At 39.6% G+C, this 20,842-nt stretch overlaps 1 protein-coding gene across 1 annotated transcript; it reads left to right on the top strand.

Annotated features, from left to right (window-relative positions):
* Positions 1 to 1,405: 1,405 nt before the first annotated feature.
* On the top strand, positions 1,406 to 19,911 carry LOC139729727 (S-adenosylmethionine synthase-like). Its single transcript, XM_071640664.1, has 8 exons — positions 1,406 to 1,541; positions 13,706 to 13,783; positions 15,266 to 15,388; positions 15,987 to 16,099; positions 17,427 to 17,567; positions 18,410 to 18,811; positions 18,992 to 19,125; positions 19,683 to 19,911. Exons 1-8 carry the CDS (start codon positions 1,457 to 1,459, stop codon positions 19,783 to 19,785), a joined length of 1,179 nt encoding a protein of 392 aa, XP_071496765.1. The 5' UTR covers positions 1,406 to 1,456; the 3' UTR covers positions 19,786 to 19,911.
* The last annotated feature ends 931 nt before the right edge of the window (positions 19,912 to 20,842 follow it).

The raw sequence follows: 20,842 nt of genomic DNA, 5'->3' as shown, positions 1-20,842 counted from the left end.
GAGAATGGCATAACGATTCAATGCGATCAAGCGAAGCAAGCAAGCTTGAAAATTTTGACATTCTACAGTCCCAAAACTGGGGTTTGTAGCTATATCTGTCACTTTGGAAATTAATGGGGGCGCATCGGGCGCAACTGCTGGCAATTACTGGCAGCTGAATGGCATAAGGATTCAATGCGAGCGAGCAAAGCGAGCGAGGTTGAAAATTTTGACATTTGACAGTCCCAAAACCCCCGTTTGTAGCTATATTTATCTGTCGCTTTGGAAATTAAGGGGTGGGGGCATCGGGCGCAACTACTGGCAATTACTGTCAGCAACATTAGGAGAATGGCATGCGAGCGAGCGAAGCGAGCGAGCTTGAAAATTTTGACATTCTAGAGGCCAACAACTGCCGTCGTAGCTATGTTTTTCGCTTTAGAAATTAAGGGGGAGGCGCACCGGGCTCAACTGCTGGATGCGAGCGAGCGAAGCGAGCGAGCTTGAAAATTTTGACATTTTACAGTCCAAAAGCTGCCGTTTTTAGCCATATTTTCCCCTTTTATTCATATATATATACATATTTATTTTATTTTCTTTGTTTATTCATCTATTTTTATTATTATTTTTTTTTCTTCTTTTTTTTTTGGGGGGGGGGGAAGGCTTTTTTGGGGGGGCAAAAATGCGTTCCCCCCCCCCCCCCCCACTTTTTGGATTGGGGGGGGGGGGGCGGCCGCCCCCCCCCCCACTTCCGGCGCCTATGTTCAGGGACATCGAAAAAAAAAAAACTATTCACAGTTTTGGAATTTGGGAGTTAATCCCTATCTTCTTTTTTATGGATCGTAATCATTGCTTGGCGTCACACACAGCATCACAGCTCTCTGTCTCATTGGTTTGCACGCAAAATACAGTATGAGATCATTCCTTTGATCTAATGTTACACTTCGTGCAGCTGATAGAATTCCCCTCACTATTTGCAGAGGCGCATCATTGCGAAAGTGGTAAAATTTTAGGACAATTCTGTTGTATTCTAATGAATGAATGGAAACGTAACAAATTCAGATGCAGCGGTGATTATTTTTGTCACAAACGATCATGGCTGTTTTTCATGTTTGCGTGCGCTTTGGCTGCAGCTAGCTCTCCGGTTTCGCGCGCGCGAGTCGATAGAGTACAAGTACAATTTTGTACTGAAAGTAGCAGCACGTGCCCGCCCGCCCTCCCAACAACCTCGTCTCCCGACCCTTGTACTCAGTATCTAATACATACCCAGGCCAGCTAAACCGCATGCTCCACTGCATCAGCACGCAATCCAGTCGAGGTCTTACACACGGTTAGCGAGCGTATCCCTCGCGCAGCGTCGGCCGCGTCCGTCCCTACAAAATAGTGGTGCTTCGATCCATCGGTCTCTTTCTCTCATAATCAGCGAAAGGGAAACCACGTTCGTATTGTCCTCGTGCGGGAACTGACCGTATTTTGAAAGATGGCTCACCAAAATCACATTTCGTCGGTTGCTGAAGGGGATACTTTCTTGTTCACGTCTGAATCCGTAGGAGAAGGTCACCCAGGTAATTAATCACAAATTTTGCAGCCACAATTTGCTCACGCGTCGTCTGGTAGTCTGCTTTGGCCGTCGTCTATGGGCAATGCAAACTTCGCGGCATTGTAGTGCACGCCGGGTACGCTTTATCAAGCGAGCGAGCTAGCTCCCTCTGTTTACATCATCCTGTTTCACACGAGCGAGACGTAGCCTCGCGGCGCGGCGGCGTAATACAAAAACATGAAAGTTACTGAGATGGTATAGTCTATGTGCAACTGCCATGCTCTTCTTGGAGAGGCCTTGATTATGAATTTACCTTGAAGTGCCACACCTCCATCTTCACGTAGATAGATTGCAAGTGTGGCAGGGTTTAGGGAGCTTTTTAGCCCATTAATAACCCAATTTTATTAATGGGTTATTAATAACAGTTAGAGGTTCTAGATTTATACACAGTTATGCTTTATAAATTTCAGGGCATTATCCTGAAAAAGTCCACCACCTCCATTCACTGGTGCACTGTCATTCATTTGTCACATTGTCATTGTCACTCATCATAGCTAGATCTATACCAAAATAGCTAACGTTAGTTGTTAGGTCACAGCTGGTGATTGACCGAAAGATCGGTCTGTATCTGTCCGTCGGGGAATGTTCTGTGGAGACTGCGTCTGGCTTCACGGATCCCCTCCGTATACAGACCGAAGTCAATGATCCCAGCTCCTGTGTGGAGCATTGCGCACAGATCAAACGTTCCGATAAACCAAATTTCAGACAGCTTTTTTACATTCAAACAACGACGCGACGGGCTGGTTGAAGTGTGTTTTACGTTGAACATTCTACCGAAATGTTGGATTATTCATTAATCTGGTGAGTGTAGTCTATTCTTGAATAGTTGATTTACAAGCTTAAATTTGCCGACCTAGGGCCGTGAATTAGACGCAATCGAGAAGGGTGAGGTACCTCACCCAATTTTCCATAGAGACAGTGGTTAAGAATATCCACACAGCAATGGGTACTGGTACCTTCCGTCTGTCTACGGAGGACAGCGTTAATGGCAAAATATAAAAGAGTCCTCTGGACAGACGGATCTTTCTGTCTAAGCTGGTGACTGCTATCCACCTCCGCCTCCATAGACTTTGCACATATCGTAGTGAAGATGCACTCGCAGACAAGAGCTAAGACTAGTAGAGGGGACCGATATCACAATTAGTGCTCTTCTGAAATATGAAAGAACATGTAATTCTTAAAAGGGGTATTTGAAATGGCTGAGACATCCAAAAAAGCAATCCAAATGAAATGTGACTGTGACAATCTCTGACAGGCCATGACTTTTATGATTTAATTTTATCAGGATCTCTTTCAGTCTTTGTTTATCTTTGATTTTGTATAGATCTAGGGAGCCTATATCCGTCATTTCTAAACCAATTTTCATCAAATTTCCCCTAGAATTGAATTTTGTACTTATTGTAGAGTGGTTTCTAAATATCTCAGAAAACGTCATTTAAAGCTGAATCCTGGACTTCAGCTCTACCAATACTATAGATTCTACCATCCCTTCTTGTTAGTTAGAAATCTATGTAGACTATAAAGCATTATTGTACTGTACTGTGCACACCACAAATTTACACAGCCGTCACTACAGAAAGTCGCGGCAACTCAGCAGTCCTGTATGTTTACCATTCACATTCGAAACCAAACACCAGCCAGCCAGAAATCGAATTATGTTTGTACGTACCTCAGACCCATTATGTATGAAATATCTCAATCTAGCTACCCTTTGGTTTTGATACTTTTATGAATATTGGCCTAATTACACAATTTACAACTGACAGATGAGTTGAATTAATGGCTGTAGTGCATCATCTGCACATAGTACCAAATGTTTAAATCACTTCTATTTTTCATTTAAAGATTTAAAAACCTACACCAAGGAGGGTTCGACCTCTCATGCCAAAGTTTGAATACACGTAGCAAGCAGTCAAATGTTAGACAGTGTTTATATGCTCAAATTATGGGCGGCTTGCTTCATAAAATTTTGTCACATATTGAGGTGTGTGATGATTTTTATGCAAATAGACTCACTGTTGCACAATGTGTACACCAGAATGTTAAAGTGGTCCATGCAGCCCGTGATTCATGAAATACATGTATCCCTAAAATGTTTTGCAAGCATCTGTAGTATGTTTATACATTGTGGTTACAAATTGCCCCCCCCCCCCCCCCCCAGCAGAAGTGTGTTGTACCTGGATACACATGAACATGTACATGTATAGGATCTACATGTACAGTCTACTTTAAAGGAGACCTCAGGATGATTTTCAGACTTTCACATAACAACTATAAATTGATCATACTTGGTACAGAGTTCCAGAATTTATAGTGATTGGGGTGAAGAATAAGAATGTTTTCAAAATTTGTAAAAAATCACAATGAACAAGGATGATGACATGGCAGCCTCGCTACAAGAATGCATGAGTTGGGGCTCAGGGAAGCAGAACAAAAGAAGAAAGCATGCATAAATTCTACACAGGTGAACTGGTTAAGCACTTGGTATTGTAATGGTACTCCATTGCTACGTTTCTGAAATATGTGAGGCTCCTATATCATCAACACTGTTCTGTGTAACTTGTTTCAGGTTTTTAGAATATTGATTTCTCTGCTCAGGGACCATAATAAATTCCACAAATCTATACATGGAGCTGTTGCTTTATGTATTCCATGATGTGAAATTATAAAAATCGCCTGGAATTCCCCTTTAAATTTGCCGAAATTTGATGGATCATATTTATGTTTTGAAATGTAAAGATGTGGTTGCTAGCGGTAGGGTCCGTGACTGGTGAGCCGGCCATACGCTACATGGTAATGATCGAGGTGATCTTACACACTCGCATGTAACACTTATTTATGTGCATTTGATTTTTTTGGACTTCAAACCATAATAGCCGGAATTCATGAAGGTGATACAAATGAAACCATGGTTTAAACCATGGACAAAAACCATGGAGCACCAAGTGTCGCACAGATTATTTCGTTTCGAAATTGATCATTTCGTCGACAAAACGACCGTTTCGTTAACGAAATTATCATTTCGTAGACGAAATGTTCATTTAGTTACAAAATGTTGTCATTTTGTTACATAATAATCATTTCATCGACAAAATGACTGATTTCGTAACGAAATATTCCGTGGGACACTTGGCACTCCATGGTTTTTGTCCATGGTTTGAACCATGGTTTCATTTGTACCACCTTCGTGAATTCCGGCCCTTGTGTACAAAGCAGCAACTGAGATCATCCTTACCTGACTGCCCCAGGTTTATTTTGATGTAAAAGATTGGGAACTTTACAAGCATTATGTTTTCCCCTTTTGACACTCAAAGCGAGAAAAAGGTACGGTACCCGCAAACAAAGAAAAGGCTTTTTCACATGCTGTGTAATTCTTGCATTATCTGGTACGTGAGGGGTCACTGAATATTGTAAATATGTAGCATTCAAGCATTTATCAGTTATAAAGCTTTTTTTTTCTCATTACAACCTGATATGTATTCAAATTCATTAAATTCTTCCGTCGAGATATTTTCATTGCAACTGATTGACAAATTGCCCTACATCGACGTAAATAAGCACTGAATTTATCAGTGTTTTAGTAGTACCATGACTAAGAAATCATGATTAAAAAATCATGGGCGTACATGCTCGAGCATGATTCGAGAAGGTCGTAGGTTCGAATCCTGCTTCAGTTTGAGTATGTACGCCCATGATTTTTTTTATCATGGCTACTACAGGGCTGCACACTAACCCATTTCTTCTACTGGTCCGACCCGTCGGTTGGTCCAGTAGGTTTCTCCATTTTTCACTGGCTAATTCCTGAAAAAGTTACTGGTCCGACACTGATTTTCACTGGTCAGGGACCGTCGGACCAGTGCCAGTGTGCAGCCTTGGCTACTACTAAAAAAAAACACTGATCAATTCAGTGCTTATTTATGTTGATATAGGGCAATTTTAAATCACTGGTATGTATTTTAGTAATCAAAATTTGCAAAGTAATTGTTGAAGGTTCATAAAGTTTTCCTCAATTGTGACAGTGGTGATACAGTTGCAGTGGTTGTCAGCCATTACAGGCATGACTAGAGGGACACTTGGCAGAGTCAGAGAAGGATTTGGCCATTCATTTGAAGTTTTACCTGAATTGAAGGAATTTCTGTGTATGTGGTATATTTCACAGTGTTTGTGGTATATTTCACAGTGTTTTGTTTACTTATATTTTTTTTCTACTGGCAGAAATATTGCTGCCAGTAAACACAAGTGGCCTGTTTTGTCTCCAAAGTAGAAATCATTACATTTTCACAAGACAAGGGGGAAAATTCTCCTTCCATGGCTTGTTCTTGAAAGCAAATTGAACAGCTATAGAATGGTTTTTCGTGAAGTGTATATTAAAGGCCTATATTGTGAAATACATTGTACTATTCATTCTTAAAAGTTATATTTAAAAACCGACACTCGTCACGGCTAACGGCAATTTCCAGACATTCCCATCATCATACAGTAGCTTTGATATTGAGTTATGTGTTACCAATCCTCAGACTTTATGAAATGGGCACCGCAGCAATTATACAAAGTCACCGTAATTTCAGTCTCTATGGCAGCAGTCATGCAGCAACCAAAGTACACCGACCTTCTACCTTGTCCCTCCTACTTTGTATGTAGTATAGATAATAAATTGTGTTCTCAGTGTCCCACCTCTGGATGTGGATCCCCAGACAGGTACAGTTCTATGTACCTGTGTTTGATGCTGTGTGAATAACAGCACTGTGTTCCCGGAGCCATGTAATGGCAGCCCCACAATTTCTTGATGCAGGCAGGCCTGTGAATGGAAAGTAGGAACTACAAATGTATCTAGAAACAACTTTTGCCAACTCTGAACTGGCTGTGTAGGGCGCAGACATTTTGACCAAAGTAGCAACAAAAACGAAACAAAACAAAACCTGGAAGGATGCATGTGAGTGCCGAAAAAGAGTGGCGCAAAATCCTAGCAAAAGATTGGTATTCCGCTGGGGGTAAGCCCTAGACATAGAACATCATAAAAGTAAGAAACTTGTGTTCCACAAGGGGGTCGGATCTGCTTCTGCTCAGGTAGTCACAGGTAGGTGGAATACCATGTGCACTCTCTTTAAAAAGTTTCAGTTAGATGTGAAGTTGCTTCAGCTGTGTTTTAAAACAAACAGGCCTTTTATCTTGCTGGAACAAACTCCCCCCCCCCCCCCTCCCAAGCTTTTATGACTGTGTACAAACAAGAAACTCTAGTCCTTCGGCATCATATTATATTCATTCACTCTGAACACACAATGCTATCATATTGCTGCTCATTAAACACATCCTTCCCCTTGACTTGGGAACTTTTTACCCAATCAAAGCCAAACTGGTTTCTGGCAGTTGGTAACCAAAGGTCAAAGCATATAGGATGTTGATTTTGTACATCACTAGATCATTGTTTGAAAAGATGCCTAAATAGTGCTGATAGCCCAAGTTATTGATCAACCAGGTATCTTTGATAGTTTTTTAACCTTTGCAGCTGACCACCGCTTTTTTTTTTTTTTTTTTTAAGCAAAATAAGGTTTATGATAGCATTAGTCCTCGATGAAAGGCACCTTCTGTTCACTTCATTGTCACAGCTGTAGCTATATTAAGATTGTCATTGTGTGCGTGTCGGTAAATGACAGGATTGTCAGGCTACAGTGGTGTGTTTGTTTGATTGCAGGGCAAAATCCTGCAAAGACTCCAAGCTGAAACTTGCTGTGTCAGCATTTTTCCCCACCCATAGGATTAGGCATTGGTATATTTGTTTCACCGTATACTGCGATTGTGATAACGTGTAAATGCACAGGGCCTGTTCATTAGCCTTGCAATCAATCGTAATCTGCAGGGGACAATTCTTCATGATTAGTTTGGAATAAGAATTAACTGCTTGATATCAAAGAGCAAGCTTCTTTCTTGTCTTTTTTTTTCAGCCCTGGGACGTATACTTTTCGAAGTGTCTGTCCGTTGTTACACAATACAGTTATTGTTCTCTCAGGATCAAAATCACTTGACAAAGGGCAGGGAGCCCCAAAATTTGTATGTTCTTCACGAAACTGTCGGTGTTGACAGCATGATTTTCATGCCCATTTCTAGATTTCTGTTCTGTTATTGATTATATAATAAGCAAGTTTTAAAATTATGTTTTCAAGTGACTATTTATTTACCTAACCAAAAGTATTGAGGATAAGTTATGTAACAGCTGCAGTATAAATCATTATCATTGGCCAATAGATAATATCAAATGAGTACAGTCAAACTTGTCCAAAGCGGCCATCTCAGATCTCGCACATTGTCTCTTGTTTTTAAAGTCTATGAAACATTACTGATAAGAATCTAGTTTTAGGTGTTATATAAAACAAATAATAAATATTTTTCATTCATGCAATGGATGGAATATTTTATTCGATGAAAGATGACATTGTTGATCCATTCAACTTCACTGCACCTCATTGAATGGACCTTTTCATTTTTCACATAAAAAGTTCTGTCCATTAAACTCAGAAGCATTCATGATTTGTATACTGTTCATCCAATTGCCCTCCTGTTTAACTGTTAGCAGGAAGAGCTTTTTATTAATTTTGTAAACTATGTGTAAGTTGCTCTAAGATTGAGCTCGTTGAGGATATTGACATTGTGCTAAATGTTATGAGCGATAGAGGGAGAGAGAAGGAAAATGCCGATTCAGCACAAATCAATCAACGTTGAGGACAGGACATAAACTTTGAGCCCATGCATATTAGCATTGATATTAGCTCATAATGATACTCATTAGGAAAAGAAATAAAAAGGAACTTGCTGAGCTAGCAAAAGGTAATACAATCTGTACTGATAGTGGTAAAAGCAAGTAAAGTTACTGCGCACTTCACTTCTCTATTCAGAAATATCATGTCAGACTATGGGTCCATGGTCCAGTACTTTGCAAAATGATGCACGTTCCACATATTATATTTTTTTAGTTGTAATGGAGACCTGCCCCCCCCCCCCCCAAAAAAAAAAAAAAAAGTCACAACTTGCAGAGATATTAGAATTGGTTAGAATAGTTAATGTCCAATAATATGACAAATTACCATCATATTCACAAATAGATTTGTGCTTGTAATCCTCAAAAACTGGGCAACTGGGTAATCTGCTTTAGGCTAAAATCCCCTTAAGTGTTTTGTTTTGTTTGTTTGTTGTTGTTTTTTTTTACCCCAGAACTGGCAATTTTTTTTTTTTCTGTAGGTGCATTGCACAACACACATCAATCTTCTTCAGGCAAAAAGGTGCTTCGTTACCATGGAGGCCAAATTATGAGTGCTTTATAGAATATTACATTTGTAGGCCATATGAAATTTTACCAATTACCAAAACAAAATATGATGATGGTTATGCTGGACGTATATGAATGAAGAATACCAGGTAGTTAATCATTTGTGATGAATGTTCAGTATAATGGACAGCAATATCTTGTTAAGAATCGCTGAATGTCCATTGTTGATTGTTCACTAGAAATGATGCAATAATTGGTGATGAATTGCAAACCTGCTCACTCCATATGTCCGACAGAGCAAATAAGGTATGACTGGCAAATTTGTGGGGATGATGTATACCAGGCTTTATGTACATAATTATGTCTGAATCAGAGTCAAGTGCAGAGAACTGAATGGTGTACTGTTTAGTCTTTCATAATTTGAAAGTCAAGTCATTCTTCTGTAATGAATAAGATAGTCTACCCCACAACTAAATCGTCAAGTCATGCACTCTTTGTGTTTCCATGATTGTGTACAAAAAGTTAGTCTTTAAGAATATATCTAAATATCATATATATGATTTTTGAAGATGTAGATTACTTATGGAGCCACAATCTTTCAGTTATAAAAGACTTATACTCAGATTCAAGCCATGTTCAGACTTACATTGTATTTCTAGTTGGAGTAAAATTTCATGGCGCAGCAATTAGAATTCAAATTTATGCTTATCTTACCACAACCCTGTGGCCACACGGTAGTTGGAAGAAACTCCGACCAATTTACCACGGCCTTTGTGGGGATCGCCGTGGAGGGTCGGTGTAACTTCCGAAAGTGGTAGCGCCGCGCACGTCAACCATACCATTGTTTTTTACCAGCGGCATTTATCTTCTCCATTCTTGTTGATGAGAATTTCTGGGCATTACAATAGCTTCTCTGTCACGTTTGAATAGGTTAGAATTGTACTGCACACGCATGTTTACTCGCATTTGACTTTGCAGTTTACTTTGCAGTTTAACCTAGTTCGTATAAGGTTTAAGGTCATAGATCTTCCGAGGGCTTGTCCGTATGGGCAATTTACTCTGACCGGCTAGTTGTGGTAGAGAGATACTCCTGAAAAAACTCAGGAGTATCTTGGTTGGAGGAAGAGGTCGTGGTAAGTTCCCGACCGGAGGAAGTTACCACGACCTTGTTCAAACGGGCACTACTGCGACCTTTCCTCCGACCTTCCTCTGACCAAGCTTCCTCCGACCCTTCCTCCGAAGTTACTCCAACCAAAACTGCCTCCGTCTGGGGGGTTGTTTCATCAACGTTTGTCAGCGCTGACAACTTGAATCACCATAGTAACAGTCAGTGACCAGAGCATCTCAGCCAATCAAAACCAAGGATTTTGCTGAAATTGTCAGTGCTGACAATTGTCAGCGCTGACAAACGTTGATGAAACATCCCCCTGAACGCAGCTACTGAGAAATACCTGTGACAGACACCTGCATGGGTATTTTTTGGTCATACATTTGCCAATAGCTCATTACGGCAATGGAGAATGGTGGGGGGGGGGGGGGGGAGAGGGTTGTTTCCGGCACTGCACTGCAGTACTCATTCTGTGTGCTTCTGTTTGCTAATGTCAATGCCAAAGTTCCTGCATGCACTGAAAGTAAATAAGGTGAAAAGTATAATACAGTATACTGTATGTATACCTCAAAAATAAAATTGTTGTTCCTTTTTTACATTATATAATCATTGACTTTGATGTCACTTTGTGGAACCCGAGTAGCAAAATGTGTCAGGTGTATGACGAGAACTGCTTAACCAGATGTGTCAGGAGGCTTTTGCTGGTTTTTCTGTTCATTCAGTTAATATCCCATATTTGTCCGTGGTGCCAACACCAACAGCTGGTCAGTTGTGTTTCAGTATGGATGTATCATGCAGAGCAAATGCTGAAGTATTTTAGGCAAGTTTATCCTACATGTATATCTTGTTTCCATCAGTTCAAAGAGAAGGTAGAGCACTGTTCAATCTATTGGAAATGAGAATGGCCATTTGCAAGTACGCACTAGTAAATATGCAGCAAACTTTAAAGCTTATTCACTTCTTTGCAAAGCAGTTCTATTGAAGAAAAGGATCCATCTGGCTTGTGCCTACAAAAACAAAGCAGAAAAGCAAACTTTACAAGTATGCTTCTTCTTTTCTTTTTCTTTTTATTCACCCAGCTGCCTGGGATCTCATTCTGTAGTTTCACCGTAGACATGCTGCTCAATTATGGTTACACATGTAAATTTAGGGATGGGTCATGATGGCATACATTGCCCTCAGATTCAGTCTTGTATACATAGAAGACAATATGATTAGCATGGTTATTACACACAACGTATATGACCTCTCGCTGACTGTGAACATGGAAAAAGGTTGCCGTCCCTTAGGGAATTACATACCAGTACTTAACGTGATCCCTTGTAGTAATAAAGTTTCAGTATTCCCATCAAAGCCCAACTGGTGTGTTATCACATGTTTGTTTGTTTTTTTGTTTTGTTTTGTTTTTTCTTTTTCCCTTTTATTGGGGGCACATTTTTTCATCTGTTCATTACTTTAGTGTTAAAATGTTTATGTGTACACATGTAATCATGTGAGTATGATACATCATTATTTTTTAAGAAACATACTAGGGAACATGCCTCCTTCAAAATGTTAATGTCGTGTAGGATTATAATCTTTGAAGGATTGTGCGGTGATGAAATTAACATACAAATGTAGGGAGAGGTTTGTGGTACAACTGTACATGGTGTACCGCAAACCTCTTCTTACAATGTATGTGTTCAAGGTTATGTTGTGTAAGATTTCATCCCATAGAGGTACTCTGTGGGTAGGAGGTTGGCTCAGTGTTTGATCCCCAGGTATTCAGGGGCGTCCATAAGAAGTTGTACAAATTATCACTTTGCAGAGGCAGCTTATGAGGGAAACGCCCACATTTAAACAGGCTGCCGATGTGTATCATACAGCTGCACCTGGATGTTTTTTGTCCTATCAAAAATATGTAAGAAGGATTGGTAAACCTTTTAGATAAAGCTATCAAAGAATTGATTAAAACCTATTAGGTGAAGGTAATCAATGTGTTGCAGGACCAGATGACATTCAATCACAAATGAATTTCTGTCAAATCAGTTTAATATGCTTGCAGATTGAGTACATACTGTATATGGCAGTCTAACCTTTACACTTAAATGGAATATGTGTGAGCTCTCTGGTAAAAGAGAGAAAGATGAATGAGCTGAAGCCAGATGTGTGTGCAGAGACCATGAAAATGCTTGGGATCAGTTCATATGAATTGCTTCTTATTCATTTCAAGCTTTCATGGAAAAAAAAACCAAGAAAACACACACACCCCAAAAAACAATGAAACAACATAAAATGCATCTAGACTTTTCTTTCTGCAAGTCACTGAGGCATTTCTGCCCCACCAGTGAGTGAGTAAATATAAAGCACAGCAGCGTAAATACAAAACACTGGCCAGGAGTCAACATTCCTCCCAGTAGGCATTCAAGTTTCTCTACGTAATAGGTGGTACACATGAATTGCAATTATTGTGTGCTGTTTATTCCCTGACCGGTCATTATACACACAAGTGCAATGTCATGCTTCAATTGATGTAAATTATTTCTGTCTTTTTGACTCTTTCTATTACTGAAACTTCAGTATGTAGGCCTTATATACCCCACAAACAAACTTATGGAAAGGAGCGTCATGGAATTCTGTGATTTGAGGCTCAAGTGCTCTGTCGTGCTTGCTTGGTTACTTTATGACTATGCAGGTGTTACTGCCGACACACGTAATCAGTGTATGTTAGACTTTTGTTTCAATTTGATCTGCACTTTGATATTTTGAACTGAAAACTCAGTACTAGTCAGTAGCACCAAAATATTTGTTTTACTGATTTAAAGGTAGTATCATTTTTCACAGATGTAAGTTGATGAAGCAGTGTGCTGAAAAACTGTATCACTGCATTCTGTTTACAGCTGTTGAAAATTGATTGATTCTGAAAATGATACTGTAATTGTCTCGAACTATCATTTACAACAAATCGAGGTTTGTTTGTGGACTTTGAGTTGAAATTGAACCATATCTTGGTACTAATGCACTTGAATTTTTCTGCAATTCTCTTTGTATAGAATTGTATTATATTCACAGTCCTCCATTCTTTTCAACCTTACCTTATGTATCCTTATGGTCCATAGTGTTCTAGATCATAAGGGCATATTCTCAAGCCTTTGAGAATGATGCAACACCTGTACTCTCAGCGTGAAGAGGGGGGGAGGGGGAAAGCTGTCTGATGGTGTCATGTGTTTTGTTTTGTTTTTTCATATTGACACTGTTCTCAGAGAGAGAAAAAGGACAGACACAAGCCATATGTTCAACTTTGCTAAATGAACCTACTGTATGTGTGTGTGCTTATGTGTGTGTGTGTGTGTATGTATGTATGTTTGTATATATACACACATACAATACATCGATACACATGTAGCTGTATGTGTGTTTGTGTATATAGGTTTGCCTTTTTCATATATAGGTTTGCCTTTTTCATATATCTTGTCTATGTAGTGTCTCTTACAAACATGTGGCAGAGCTAATAAAATGTTCATTTCTAGTCTTCCTTAGTACAGGATTAAGTACCCACAAATGTAAATACTGTGTTTATTGAATCTCTTCTATACTGAACATAAAGTTTTAGATATATCCAAATTATGTGAATTCATAACCTCCATGACATTCAGTACTGCCTGTAATTTGAGTTCTTCATGTATTTGGTTTTACCGTGAATTTTATGGATAATTTCAACTAGTGCTGTCTTGACTCAACCTTTCCGTTGTCTTCCTTTGTTTTTCCTCTCAACATTAAGACAAAATCTGTGATCAAGTCAGTGATGCCGTGTTGGATGCCCATCTAGCTGTCGACCCAAATGCCAAGGTTGCATGTGGTAAGTCCAGTCAACTATGTCTGTCAGCGGCTTGTATGAGGTCATATTTTTGCGCTTTAAAAAAATAGGCATATTCATGGATGCAGTATGAATGATCAAGGCATGTTTCAGATCACACTGTCTTCTCTTCCTAGATGGACTACTCTAGTGGACTTTCTGTATTAATTTGCTTTGGGACTTTTAAAGTCCCTGCACCAAATGTGCTGCTGGCAGTATTTCTCTTTATTTTCCTTCACGTGGCCTAATTTCAGAAATACTGCCATCACACAATATATTTATTTCATGACCAGAGTCAGTGAACCTTTGAACCAATATGATCCTGCAAACCAGATCTTTATGACAGTCACACAAAAAAATTGGCTTTATCTCCATAAACTGGGTAATAACCAATCTCGTCTCAATGTTTGTTTATAGTTTGTATATTATAAAACTTGCTTACTAGAACATTTGACATCAAAGCAATGTCCACAGCTGTAAGTTGGCTTTCAACTGTAATTTCTTGATAAAACCTCACTACACACAAAGTGAATCACCCATGGGTATCAACAATTGATAAGTATCAGAAATTTTATGATTCCAAATGAAGGTATTCACCCTGATCACTGGAGTTGGCATTATTTTGTTGTCTTTTTTCAAAAGCTTTATTGTGTTAAAAAAAAAAACAGAAAAGAAAAAGTAAGCCATTATGGATTGGTCAGACATGATGTAGATCAAAAAGCATCTGTCGCAGAGTCTGTTTTAAACTTGCACAAGCTGGACAACAACCCATCAGTATTCAGCCTTTCATTTTTCTCCTATGAAGACTACAAATAATACCAAGTCACTTTGTGAAATAGGCCCGTGATACACCCACTGTAAAATGTACGGACATTATTCCCTTGTAAGATGACTTTAAATTCTATCAGCTGAAGATCAGCATGATCTGTTGCATTTATTTCATGTGTGTGCGTGTGAGTTTGTTTTTTTCTCCCCAAACTTCCTGTGGTATAAATGCAGCTGGTCGCACTTTCATCATCCTTTTAGCATACCCATTGATAATCAATCAGAGGGTTTCAGATGATGCAATGCTTTGAACAAAAGTGGATGGCATTTAATCACAGACTTCATTTCAATCTGATTGATCTGTGTATAGTCACTCACCCTTCCCAAAATGTCATTCCAGAAAGGGATAGTAAACAAGAGCTGCAGCGGCCGCGTGGTGCTCTATGACTCTCTTGTTTTAGATATTTCCGGAGAATTTGTGATTTCTTCTTACTCCAGCAGCATGAAACCACAAAACTAAATGTGTCAGTGCATTCATAAATTGCAACAGCTTTTTTGAACTGTGAATTTGCCCACACAGGGTAACTGAAATTGGGCTAGTGAAATGAATTGGGAGTTGCCTGTTAGATTTGTTTAAAACCTGCCCAAATGTTTATTCATTGTTTATACGAGAATCGTAATGCTTTATTTTCCTGGTTTTCTGTATACTCCCATTGCCAGAATGTGCCTCAAAGACAGGCATGATCATGGTGTTTGGCGAGGTCACATCCAACGCTCACGTGGATTACCAGACCATCGTACGTGATGCCATCAAAGAAATCGGCTACGATGATTCATCTCAGGGTAAGATGTTTCTGTCCACCCAGTTTTGTAATGTACTACTGTAAAATGAGGAATGTTCGCGTGCATTTTGATTTTGCGAATTTCGCGAGCGTCAAGATTCACGAAATTGAAATGCATGCGAAAGTTCTCGTCTGCACTATATGCATTGATTGCCAGTGGCAATTCACGAAAATTTCATGCCGCAAAAAAGGCCGTCGGCTCCAATTCGCGAAAATTTCATGCCGCGAATATATCATGTTTTACAGTATAAATAGACATAGATCCAGATGTACACTGGTGGATAGCGATAGATATTTCCTTTTGCTTCTGAGTGGAAGAAGCAAGTTTGACAGTCATCCCTGCAGTATTTCTATGGGTTCACATTTGCAGTGAAATGTCTTGCCTTGTCAACTCAGTTTTCCACTGTAAGACTGTTCTGCCTAAAGAACAAAAAAAGTGGAACATTTTTTTTTTTTTTTTTTTTTTTTTTTTGCTGTATGATGATGGAAGACCATTTCTAAGTTTTCATGGAAGTATTTGGGAGTTTTGTGTACACTTATTCATTGGTAGTGAATGCAAGAATGCGAGAATAAACCAAGCTGTATCTGTACAAATGCAGGATTTGACTATGACACCTGCAACGTGCTGGTAGCCATTGAACAGCAGGCTCAAGAGATTGCCAGCACCGTCCACGTGGGCAAGGCTGACGACGACATTGGAGCAGGAGATCAGGTAGGTGGTGGGGTTGGGTAATTCCTCTGTTTGGCCCAGTGTCTTGTCCACGCAAACTTTGAGATGTATAATCTTTTAATTTTCTTGGCTTATGAAACGATAAGAGGTCAGCCCAGTCCGATTGTGACCGGATAAAGGCCTGATAATGAACACAGATGCCTATTATGTAATCATTCATTTTATTATCTAGTGTTGTTTGCCCTGGAGCCTATCCACCAGAAAACAATAAGTGATCTGTGTCATTGAGAAATAAAGTGGCTAAAAATACTAGCTGTCTTCACTTTTTGGTGACCATTCAATGACAGATGCTCCAGTGCATAACTTAACATCATACTTCTGGGAGAAGAGATCAACAGTTCATCTTTTGTATTATGCAACATTTAAATGCCTCAAATGTAGTCCTTGGCAAGAAAATATGTCAATAGATCCTAAAGTCTAGTTTCATACCTTTTACAATGCATTTGACCATTTACACAGACAAAATGAATTGGTTTGATTAACGTAGGCTAATATCTAAGTGAATCAGCCTGGATTTAGACAAGGTTAAAATGTGAAAGTTTGTTGAGGCTGTCTAGATAAAGAACATGCAATGCAGATACCCTGCTTCAAGGTCTTTTGTCTGTTCTTCATATACAGTCAATTTAGCTAGCCCCAGAATATCTACAAATTTTTACATTGCAAGAGCTTTCCAACTGGCAGCTACAGAGTTATGAAACAATTACCTAGGCATCTCAGGCAGACTGATACAGTAGATTAGTTTAAGAGTCCTTTGAAAATGTGTTTCTTTAATTTGACAGTGGATTAGGCCCTCTGCTGTTTATCAAAGTTTTGTCACTTTTTCATTTTGCTCATGTCTATTTTCCTTCAATTCTGTATTTTCCCTTTTCAGTGTGCATTGAGACATTTATTTGTATTTTATGATATATGCTGAATAGATATGGTTTATTATTTCAGTGATGTTATGATGGCTAGAATTTCAGTATGTGTTTCTCAGATGCATCAAGGTGTTAACAATGTTTTGAAGTGAGTAGACTCTACTGCAAGCTCTTCTTTTGTGATTGTGTGAACATTTTTGAGGCCGTGTAAATACAGAACATAAAATTCGATAATCCTGTGTGAAGGTCTCCTGTCTTGTCCTTCACATGCATACACATATTGAATTTATGACGCCCGGAATTTTAGGCATTGTTTCTAAAGTGTAACAAGGTATTATCAATACTTTACTTGAGATCAAGAAGAGACACCGCCTGCCCTTTTGTAAGTCGTTTAATAATCTGTCATTGGTTGTTAACCCCCCCCCCCCCCCCCCTCTTGTTCCTCCACCCAGGGGCTCATGTTTGGGTACGCCTCGGATGAGACAGAAGAGTGTATGCCCCTGACAGTGGTCCTCGCCCACGCTATCACAAAAAGATTGGCTGACCTCCGCAAGGCTGGAGACAGAAGGCTGCGGCCTGACTGCAAATCCCAGGTGACTTGACCATCCCCTATCCTCCGGCCTCTCTGGCATTTGTTTCCCCTCGTTATTCTTACGTCTTTATGAAGAGATGCCAACTTATACGTTTTCCCAGTATTTTGTGTGTTTTGTTTTGTTTTTTGTGTTTTTGTGTTTTTGCCAAGAATACTGCAGATTTGGTGGTAAATTCTATTTTCCCAAATTTTATTACTGCACATGTCTATGGCAGGGAAAGTAAACAAACTGTTTTTTTTCACAAAAGATATACCTTTTTAGCCATCAGAATAGTGCAGTGCTATTTACAAGGTTGGCATCCCTGTCAATGTGCCCAGGCACTCAGCATCCTTCTTCATAATACGTATGCCCAGGCACTCATCTTGACTCTGCAAGCTTTTTCATCCACCTTTAGTAATGCATCCAAGCTTGACCTAGTGGTAGATTAGCAAGCTCACTCGGGTGAAGCACAATGCTTCAGTCCAACTGGAAGGCCATGGTGATGGGATTAGGGGATCTCTGTGCTAATCTAGGCACAAAGCACAGGAAGGACAGAGGCCGAGTCAAATCATTGATTGATCTTTTATCCCGCCTGTAATAGGTTGAGAATATAAATGACCACTTGTAAATTGTAGTCCAGTAGAATAAAGCAAGTGATGGATTGTTGGTGCGAACTTAACTGCTCGAGACACCAAATCCAAAGAAGGCAATGAGCAAATATGATTGAGAGGAACACTGAAACACAAATGAATAAAATCAAACTCCATGTGGAGCATTAAGTATCCGCATCCTTATCTCTAAGCTGTTGACCCTGAATCTAATTTAACTTCATGCAGCTATGTCATTCTCTGTTTCCATTCTAGGTCACAATCGAGTACAAGATGGACCGCGGAGCTTGTGTACCTGTGCGTGTCCACACAGTCGTCGTCTCAACACAGCACTCTCCGGACATTACTCTGCCTGATCTACAAAAGCTGATTAGGGAGCAATGCATTGATGTGGTCATCCCCAAGAAGTATCTAGATGAGAACACAGTTTACCATCTGAATCCGTCCGGCTCCTTCCTCATCGGTGGGCCCAAGGGTGATGCCGGCCTCACGGGCCGCAAGATCATTGTGGACACTTACGGTGGATGGGGTGCCCATGGTGGCGGGGCCTTTTCGGGCAAGGACTTCTCAAAGGTGGACAGGTCCGCTGCCTACGCGGCACGGTGGGTGGCCAAGTCGCTGGTCAAGAGTGGCCTCTGCAAACGAGTCCTAGTCCAGGTGAGCCACTGTATTCAAACTGGTCATTAGTCAAACTAGCCACAAGTCATCATTGCTTTGCTTCTGTGTAACAGCACAAGGGAATATAGTCTGTGATATCTAGCCAGTAACATTTATTGAAAGTATGCAATCCTCAAGTTCTAAATTTGTTCTGTCGCTGGTTTTTATCTTGTCCTCCAGGTTGCATACGCCATTGGTATATCGGAGCCTCTCTCCATCTCTGTATTCCACTATGGCACCTCTGAGTATTCTGAGAAGGAACTTCTGCGCATAGTCAAAGCAAACTTTGACCTCCGACCTGGTGCAATTGTAAAGTGAGTAAATCCGTTGTATTTACCAATTAGAGAAAACTTTACTGCAGAAGTGTGCTCAAATTCTATCATCATTTGTGTTTGTCAGATTTTTCTTTCTTTTGTGATGATAAATTGATAGATAAGAGAAAAAAATTGAATGTTCCTTTAAACAGACTGATCTAAGAATGTTATGAAATGTTTAGTGTTTTATTATGATAGTTGACATAGTATCCAGTTTACAATTTTATTATGTTGTATGTCATGTCTCAGAAAATCATTTCTGAATCAGTTTTGAAGGAGGCCATGCAAAACTCCCAGCTGTTACTCAACTTATTTTGTTTTGTATGTTTGAAAATCAGATTTTCAAATGGATATATGTTTGCTGTCCACATAGAGTGTCCATCATACACATCCTGATTTGGATTTTGCCCTGTATATCAAATTTTGAATAACTCTTCAGAGCAACAAGGATGTGCTGATATATATTTCTGCTCCCACTGTTACCGTTTTCACTCTGAGCCTCCGTGTTTGTACAAAAAGATGATTGATGATTGTGTGTCCTCCAATTACCTCCACAGGGCTCTGGATCTCAAGAAACCCATCTACAGGAAGACTGCCACATTTGGGCACTTTGGCCGCTCGGAATTCAACTGGGAGCAGCCCAAGAAACTGGTACTTTAAACCCGCACCCCTCGTGGCTCACCACTGGGACTTTGTTGCTTATTGCACGGACTGGACTACTTCTGCAGTAGTGTGTGTGCGTGAAGCTTCAAAAGCTCGCAGTTGTAGCTTGGAAATGGCGAAGAATGCTCAAAAAAAAAAAAAAGAAGAGAGAGACTAAAATCAAGATTTGTAAATTTGTCGTATGAACTGTTCCATTTGAAAATGTAGAAACTTTCTATGTGGAAACAGCACATACTCTCCAATGTCTGGAATTGTGGTCCTTTCTGTACACTTCAAAACTGTCCTGTCCAACTTGTTTTTCTTTTTCTTCTTTCTGTATAACGGTAAGGTGAGATTTCACGCAGGATTTGTTTGTCCATGACAAAGCCACACTGTACACCTACAAAGAGGGAGAGATGGAAGGTCTGGTAGTGATAGGAAGGATGTTCAGACATCATGTTCTCAAATTTCTCCAAGTGGGTTTGGTGCTGTTGCAAGTGGTTACAGACTGTCCTCGTCCAGTGTTATGGTCATGTGACAGACATATTGCTCTGCATGTGATGTGAAAGAAAAAGAAAATCTGCCATTCCAAAAGTGGTATTGAACCTATCATTGATTATGTGAATTTTAACAGGTGTTACTACCAGAAACGTGTTGGGTTTTTATATGCTTTTCTTCTTTTTTTTAAAATTGAGGAGAAATTAATTATGGTGATAGGTTTTATGTTCTTAATTTGGGTTGGAGGACACCGTGAGGTGAGACAAAGTTGTCAGCATGGACTAACGCTTGACTCCGAGAAGTAAAGATGAGTTATAAATGTATGGGCAGCTGGATGTAAATGTAATGTGATATGATTGGCAAGTGATGAATTGAACATTAATTTTGGAAAGCTTATTTGCTATATAAAGAAGTAAAGACTTTTTATACCTCCTAGCTTGTATCTTTATTCTCTTTTATGTAAGTTTTGTGCATGTGCATGTTCATTGATGCTTGTCTGGTAAATGCGCCTAAGTTGATCAAAGCTGAGAAAGTGCTATGCTTGCTCTTTTTTTTTTCTATAGAAAAATGACAGTTC

This window comes from Diadema antillarum, unplaced genomic scaffold (genome assembly GCF_040938485.1).
Source record: "Diadema antillarum isolate AM-2024a unplaced genomic scaffold, OU_Dant_1.0 seq00000254_RagTag, whole genome shotgun sequence".
NCBI classification, from domain to species: Eukaryota; Metazoa; Echinodermata; class Echinoidea; order Diadematoida; family Diadematidae; genus Diadema; species Diadema antillarum.
The sequence above is the reverse complement of the archived record's forward strand: the minus strand, read 5'-3'. Positions and strand labels throughout refer to the sequence as shown.